The sequence below is a fragment of the Centruroides sculpturatus genome, unplaced genomic scaffold, assembly GCF_000671375.1.
Source record: "Centruroides sculpturatus isolate CEXI.00-Female unplaced genomic scaffold, Cexi_2.0 scaffold1343, whole genome shotgun sequence".
Classification (NCBI taxonomy): domain Eukaryota; kingdom Metazoa; phylum Arthropoda; class Arachnida; order Scorpiones; family Buthidae; genus Centruroides; species Centruroides sculpturatus.
In genome coordinates, this window is record NW_019385600.1 from 209,824 (window position 1) to 217,737 (window position 7,914).

Below are 7,914 nucleotides of genomic sequence, written 5' to 3' on the forward strand. Positions count from 1 at the left end.
TTCCACATTAAGATCATTGAGATGCTGAGTCATGTCGATAAGAAACCCAAAATCGCACATCCATTCTTTATTACCAAAATGAGGAAAGGCATATCCCTTCATATCCAAATATCAATTGTATTTCGCTTTTTAAGTTGTATACTCTTTTTAGCATTGCACCTCGACTAAGCCAACGTACTTCGGTATTAAAAACCACGTCGCCATATTCAGTTTCTAAATCTTTCAGGAATTCTTTAAATTCGTGGTGATTTAACGCGCGCGACTTTATAAAATTGATTAGTTTAATTATTGGTACTATGACATTTGGCAAACTCAATCTTTTCGCACACAAATATTCCTGGTGAATTATGCAGTGGTTAACGAATATTTCCCTTCCTGTGACCTTCTTAATGTCTTGTATTTCAAGACATTAAGAAGGTCACAGGAAGGGAAATATTCGTTAACCACTGCATAATTCACCAGGAAAATTTGCTCTGCCTTCCCGATACTCCTACCTCCATGCTTGACATTCCTCGTGCTCCATCTGTCGATATATCAATAATAATTTCTAATGAAATTGAAAAATTTTCCAACACAGACTTTAGTTCATTGTACAGGACTTTGCCGGTTGTAGTCAACTTGCATTGGAATCAGTGAACACAATTCTTCGGTAATATTAAATTTGGTGTCAATACCACGTAAAAATATAGCCAGTTGTGCTGTATCGCTAATATCGCAACTCTCATCAAGTGCCAAAGAACAGTATTCGAATTTTGCAATGCGTTCACGAAGCGTTGTTGCTATGTTCTTGGACAAGTCTTCAATTCTCCTTGCAATGGTGAATCTTGATAAACTAATGTTTGAAATAATATTTTTTTTTTTATCAGGAAATGCTATTTCTGTAACAGCAGTCAGACATTCTTTTATCATCTCTCCATCCGCAAAGGGTTTCATTTTTTTTGCCAGTATTTGACTGACAACAAAACTAGCCTTTACTGCCGTATATGATAAAATAGCTTGATTTTTAAAAATAGCCTGTTGTTTTCCCAAGTTTTTCTCCATTTGATTAAACTTATCTATCCGGAGTTGTCCTGTTAAGTTTTTATATTGTTGTTAATGTTTTGTATCGTAATGCCTTTTTATGTTAAATTTTTTTAATGTCGACACAGTCTCTGAGCATATTAAACATACAGCTTTATCTTCGACGAAAGTGAAAAAATAATCAAATTTCCACTTTTCTTGGAAATGCCTGTGCTCATCCGCAACCTTCCGTTTTTTTGTTTGCCTTTCCGACATGCTATTATGGATTAAAAATTTGAAAGTTACAAAATTTTAAGGAAAACTTAATTTTGAATAAAAAAAAACTCTAATATTACCTTTTTGACAATAATATTGCACTCACGCCTTTCAAGAAACACAAGAATTGCTAAATTTGCTAGTAACAGCTTACCAGTCTGACTGATTGTGTGACAGAAGCAAACACAAACAAGCGCAGACGCGGCGCGTTCGTATTGCATGTTTGAACAAGTCGCCGACAAGTGTGTATCTGGTCACAAAAAATTGTTTCGGTTTAGTATGTACTACCATTTTATTATAAATAATTTCATAACAATATATTGATGGGAGAAAGTCGATAAAATAAATTCAATTTTAAAAATGCTTGGCGGGCCGCATAAACATGTTTAACGGGCCGCGTGTTGCTCATCCCTGTACTACACCTAAGTACTCAATGAAGACTAAATGTAGTTGAAAACAAAAAATCGCATCTAAAATAGTACAGTAAAAGCCGTTTTTCCGGTTAAGACTTAATGCTCTCCCTCTTCCCCCACTTGGGAATTTGAAAAATCCATTCTTAGTGTGCGTTTTCATGACAAACCCTAACTGTGTACCAAATCTGTGCTCTTTAAATCCAGCGGTTTGCTCTGCGCGATGATGAATCAGTGAGTCAGTCAGTCAGGACAAGCAATTTTATATATATAGATGATCTGAAGATCTCGAATAAAAAGATTGAATGGAAATTTTCTGAGTTGTTTCGATAAAGTGTATGCAATAATCTATAAATTCTATTGATTCGAGTACAATACCATTGATCCTACGATACAGGATATTTTTAAGAAACACTGTTGCTAAGAGATATGCCACTACGAAATTTTAATCGAAAATTTATTTTTTAATTTAACTTTAAATTAAACAAAGTGTACGTTTTAAAACTTTAGAAAGTCAAAAGTAAATATCATTTCGAATAAATAAATATTTGAACAAATAATGAATTTCTTTTCAGTTTTTGTAAGTATAAACGAATAACTGTTTAAATATTTTAATAATATATGAACTGCACATAAAATATGCCCAAAAATAGAGGAGAAGGTGGTATTATTGAACCCCAATTACATTTTAGTGAAATGTAAACAAGGTATCATAACTACACCCACAGTTTTTGTGCGAAAAGTACCGGTAACTAGTAAACTAAATGTTCCTAATTGGATTTTTCGCTAGTGTAATTATAAGTATGGTTTTTGAAGGCTTTTGTACAAAAAGTCCGAAAGTAGGCTTAGAGAAAATCGGGTGGTAATATGGAACCTTACTGTATATTTTCAAAAAAATGCTTTAATGTAGCCAAAAACAAATAGGAAAGGACAAAAAATGTTAAATAATTACAAAATTATTTACTCCAATGTATTTTATCGCAAAAATGCTTTTATAATAGAAAAATATGACCTCCATCAACAATATATATTCCAGCAGCTCTTTTTCGATATTTTCAGACTTTCTACCTAGTGTCTTTTTCCCAAATTGCTCCGGACGAATGTCTGATTGCAAAGAGAGAGTTCGGAGGAGTTGAGTTCCATATTACTGTAAAAGCACCAAAGGGGTCCGTATTTCACGCATCGCCATCTCGAATTAACTTATGTCTGTCGAGACCAAAATTTAAAAAACGTGAACATCACACAGATTAATATGTACCCCTAAGTCTCTGGAACGGAATACATGCACCAGTGAACCTACAACTACACGATTTATATTTTAAAAATAATTAAATTCACTTAGCATTCAAAACTTGCGAATTTTGAAAAAAACAAATTTGCTGATTAAATACGGACAACCGTTTAACTGAAGTAAAACGGGTTTTCCTCTCGCTATGGATGTCTGCCTAGTTCAGTTCAGCCACATTCCGCAACAGTTCGCCTTTATTATCAATTCGAAATGAGGTGGTTCCATAATACCCGCAGTGTTCCATAATACCACCTTCTCCTCTACTGTATTATTTATATAATCTGGATACTTTTTATGCAATTAAAATGTGAAAACTATCAGTAAATAAAATAAAATAATTACCGAGCTGTGCATTTCACGTAATAAAGGTCTATTAAAATATAGAAGAGCGTTGATATAATAACTGAATATTACAATACATTTCCTTTAGATATTTATGAATATTGTTATGGTGATGTTAAAATTAACAAAAGACATACTATTATAAGTATTAAATGCCACTATTTGAGAGAAGATAATAAATGTAGTTTCGGACTAAATTTAAAATATACTTTAAAATACCAATTAAATATATTACTGTGGGTTTTCCATATTTGGTTCTTTCTTGCTCTGTGGGCATAAAGAGGCTTTTTTAAAAGTATATTGCGTTCGTTCAGTCCCACAATACAGGGAGAAAGTTAGTGAGAGACAGTGCACGTTTGCTCTAAAAAAATTCTTGAGATTCGACCAAGAGTAGATCCGTTCTATCGCCTCATCCATCTATGACCCCATCGCGGGTTAGAATGCTTGTGATTGGCGTAATTGTAGCCAATTATATGGAGTAAATATGCCGGCATATCGCGTTAATTACTCAATTAATCCTATTTTAGAAATTATGAAAATATAAACTTTTTTCTCCATATGAGATTATCAAAAGAGTCCATAAATTGACAAAATACTGTTTTCCTTATATTCTGTAATATCGAAAAAGACAATAGCGTGCAAACGTAACTTTTAATCGATTTTAAAACAATTGATTTCTAAACATTTCTCGTAAAAATTTGAAATCAATTAATGACATTTTGTTTGTTGTCGACATGTAAATAAAAATTTTAATTAAAGACTTGTGTTTTGCTTACTTATTGGAAGACAGTGTAAAATGGGAAATATAGTGAATGCAAGGGGAAAAAAAAACATATAAAACAGATAAATTTATAAATAATATATCAGATATTTAGAAAAATCAATAATATTGAAAATTATATTAAAGAATTGAATAATTCTTCGGAATAATACATTCTTGTTAAACTGACCTTAATATTCCGGCCAATTACACGTTTAATCGCACGATTTATTACGAATTGCATGTACCAATCACCTTTCATAAAGTGAAGAATAATGTTTTCTAATCAATAATGAAGTTTGTATTAGATTATATTCTTTAAAATTTATTATTATGCAACAAAACTTACAAAAATTAAATTACAATACAATTTAAGAATTATATTAGAAAAAAGTATTGTTTTGTGTTTCTAGCAGAGTGGAGACACGATAGCTATTTTTTAGTTTTTAAACATGGAGCCAGATAACAGAGAATGACGAGCTCGGTTCGCATAACTACTTTGTTCAATATTATATACTGAACACATAAAAAATAACGACAATCATCGTATTTATTTACTAATAGACAAAGAAAATCGCTACAGAACGCTCGTGATCGCTTTTTTTAGAAATTTCATTGCAGGTACTTTAGCAAAAAAGCCCCATGATATCAATAGTCGCCGAATTTTTCATTTCACTGATTTCATAAAAATATATTACTGTCAAACGTAAAAATCAGATTGGATCAATTTTGGCATTTGTTTACACTTATTTGAATTTTATCTACATAATTCATTTAAAATCTACGATATTTTCACGTAAATAATTATATTTTAGCTCATTTGTGGCACAGTGCCTGGCTGACAGGATCTGTCCCACGGGCCGTACTTTGGTGAATCTTGTTCTAGAGTGATGAACTCTAGGAAATCACTAGCAATAGCAATTCTATCTGCTCTTAGAAACAAGTTGTTTTTTTTCAACATAAAAGAATATTCGTGTAAATTGCCAATGAAACCCGAAGTATTTTAGAAGTTCTATCAAATATAGTGTTTACAAGCTAAACATGTTTATGACAAGCGGCGAAATACTCACTTCCTCTTAACACGGAAGTATTGCAATTTCTTCATTATTATCTATTTCTTTTCAATTATGATTATTATTATTTGAGTTTGTAAATTTTTTTTTTATTCTTGTTTGTAGTTTTTAAAGGGGAAAAGCTAGACTAACTTTACCTGGGTTAACTCAAATTATGGAAATATCATAATACAACACTATTAACTATAGTAGCACAAATCAATACAAGAATATACGAAATTTAAACGTTGAAATGATTTTTGAATTTGTTTAAATAAATATATAAAGAAAATTTTGATAGTTCGAACTATAACCTTAAACTGATTATCAAATACACGTGTTTAACAATTGATAAAATAGATTATTTAGCTATAAGATATTAAAATATATCAGAATAAAACACAAATCTTTCTTTTCATTGGAGAATTGTTTCTCGAAAGCCGTGGTCTAATTGATTTGAATACCAAAGTAAAAAAGTGTTACTAAACAATTTTAAGTGACGTCACTAACGTCCCATTATTTACGCATTAAACTGACGTGTTCATTGCAGATGTCTGGCAATGGTCACGTCATTGCAGCGTCGTAGGTGTGCAGTTGTTAGGTTTTACACTTCCCTCTTCTATTTCGACAAGAACACTCGTGTTGATATTGCTTGACGATATTCACTTGTATCTCGTTTAAACGCTAACTCATTTGTTTTCACATTCCAACTTCAGAAACAAGTTCAAGAAGGTAAGTAAGTAATAGTAATTCTTTTCGGACGTGTGAAATTTAATAATATATTGGTATGAATATTTTCAAGGAAGTATCGTCATGTGTTCTTTGGTGAAAAACATACAATCAAGAGTAGAAGATCAGAAAGATCAATTATCGATTTCGTGGAAAATTCTCTTCGTAAATATGAAAATTTTAGGTTTAAACATTCAAAACAAAAATGTATCTATTCATAGTATCGTAGTATCAATTATACAAAAAATCTATATTATTTGGCGTTTCTATATAATAATTTCTAATTTTAAGAATAACTATTCAGAGAAGATATTATTGAATTTATCAATTACAACGTTATATATATCTACGTTAGTAATTGCTATCGATTTATTTATTATTTACAAAAGGTACCTTATTTGCAGTATGAAAGAATTGTTTGCTTTAAGTAATTCAAAACAGTTAAATGTCAAAAGCATAATAATGTTAATAGCTCTCATCTGGATTCATGCTATAGTTTATATATGCTACCATTACTTTGTTGTTTTACCAAAAAACAAAAGAATAATTGATGTATATAATGTAAGAACATTTTTCGGAATTGCAATTACAGAAAATATTTCGATATTACTTGTAGTGATCATAAAAATGATTTTTGTATTGTTTATAACAATCCCACATTATTTCTGTTTTGTACTATTCATTTTAATCTGCAAAGAATTGGAAACGGAATTTGTCGAATTATTGCGTAAAATAGAGAAATACACGCCTGAAGACTTCTGTAGAGAAATCTCTCACATGCCCAAAGAATATACGAAGATCAAGTCAGTTGCGGACAATTTTCAAGAATTTTATTCCAAGATATTATTAATTTGGACAATTTACTCAGGAGGAAATATTGTTTGTAATTGCAGCTGGTTCTTTTCCAAATTAACTACTTTAGAAATAAATTATATTTCTGGGATTTTCGCTTTGAACGCACTTCCGTTCTTTTTATTTATGTTTGTTTGTAACGCTGCAGCTCGTGTATCTATTGCTGCAAAAAAAATATCGACGGTTGTCTACACAAAGTCAGTTTTTTGTAATGCTTTCGTGCAAGATTGTGCATACAAATTTTCCATGAAATGTCTTCAAGATACTTTTCAGTTCACGGGATGGAACATATTTCTTGTCGATCGTGCTTTGGTGTTCACAATTATCGGGATAGCAATATCCTACACTGTCATAATAACCCAGTATCCATAATAATTATTAAGTATAAATCTTATAGATAGATATTTCTTTCACAAATAAAACAAAAAGTTGATGTAGTTATGTTGTAAGTTACTATGTATTTATTTCTGTTATAATAAATTATTTGAATAAATGAAAACTGGTAGTTTGTGGTTTTAATATTATACGGCCATATGTTGAGTTGACAATGTTTTTCGGGGGTTTTTTAAATAGTAAAATGGCTTCTATTTAGTTGTTACAGATGTCAACTAAGCGCAGGAAACTCTACGTTTTCAGTTCAGTGTTTATGTGCAAACCCGTGACCAAATACCGGCGCGCTGTGACGGTATAAAAACGAAAGTATATTGCAAAGTAATAAAACTATTAAATATTAGAGTATATTGTATATCATATCTCGAAGACATTTTTTTCATTGGATACCAAATTTTATAGTGTATGTTTATACTTTGTACTACATGATCCAAGTGTCGCTCATTATATTAATGAGTTCGAAGTAATGAAACAGAGAAAACACTGTTAGATAGACGAAGACGACCATCGTTCTAAATTTAATATACAATTCACGTTTTTCGTGCAGAAAAAGTGAATATCATTCGAATTGATAATTGTAAGAACTAATAATGAATTTTCGTTCATTTCGTATGACAATAATTAAAATGCAAATTTGAGATTTACGTACAATTTATACAGCAGAAGTTTGTTAATACAACAGGTAAAGAACCAGAATGAAGGCTATTATATATATTATTGGATCACTGAATATTGTCTATTTTTTCGTTAATCGATAAGTTATATCTGATTCAAATGATGCAGACATTGTTGTAAATATTGTAGCCACGTTTTAAT

The 7,914-nt window shown here is 30.8% G+C and overlaps 1 protein-coding gene and 1 pseudogene across 2 annotated transcripts; one reads left to right on the forward strand and one right to left on the reverse strand.

Annotated features, from left to right (window-relative positions):
- On the reverse strand, window positions 1-1,275 carry LOC111640478 (annotated as a pseudogene).
- A 4,259-nt stretch (window positions 1,276-5,534) lies between these two features.
- Window positions 5,535-7,121, forward strand: LOC111640480. Of its 2 annotated transcripts, none has more exons than XM_023386488.1 (2): window positions 5,535-5,859; window positions 5,930-7,121. In XM_023386488.1, the coding sequence occupies exon 2, from the start codon at window positions 5,941-5,943 to the stop codon at window positions 7,078-7,080; it is 1,140 nt and encodes a 379-aa protein (XP_023242256.1). In that variant the 5' UTR covers window positions 5,535-5,859; window positions 5,930-5,940; the 3' UTR covers window positions 7,081-7,121. The 2 variants fall into 2 exon arrangements, with proteins under 2 accessions (XP_023242256.1, XP_023242257.1); XM_023386489.1 differs by having other exon boundaries at window positions 5,934-7,121.
- Window positions 7,122-7,914: the final 793 nt, after the last annotated feature.

Excerpts from the sequence above, each read along its gene's own strand:
- LOC111640480 (XM_023386488.1), top strand. The coding sequence starts at position 5,941 with ATGTGTTCTTTGGTGAAAAACATACAATCAAGAGTAGAAGATCAGAAA.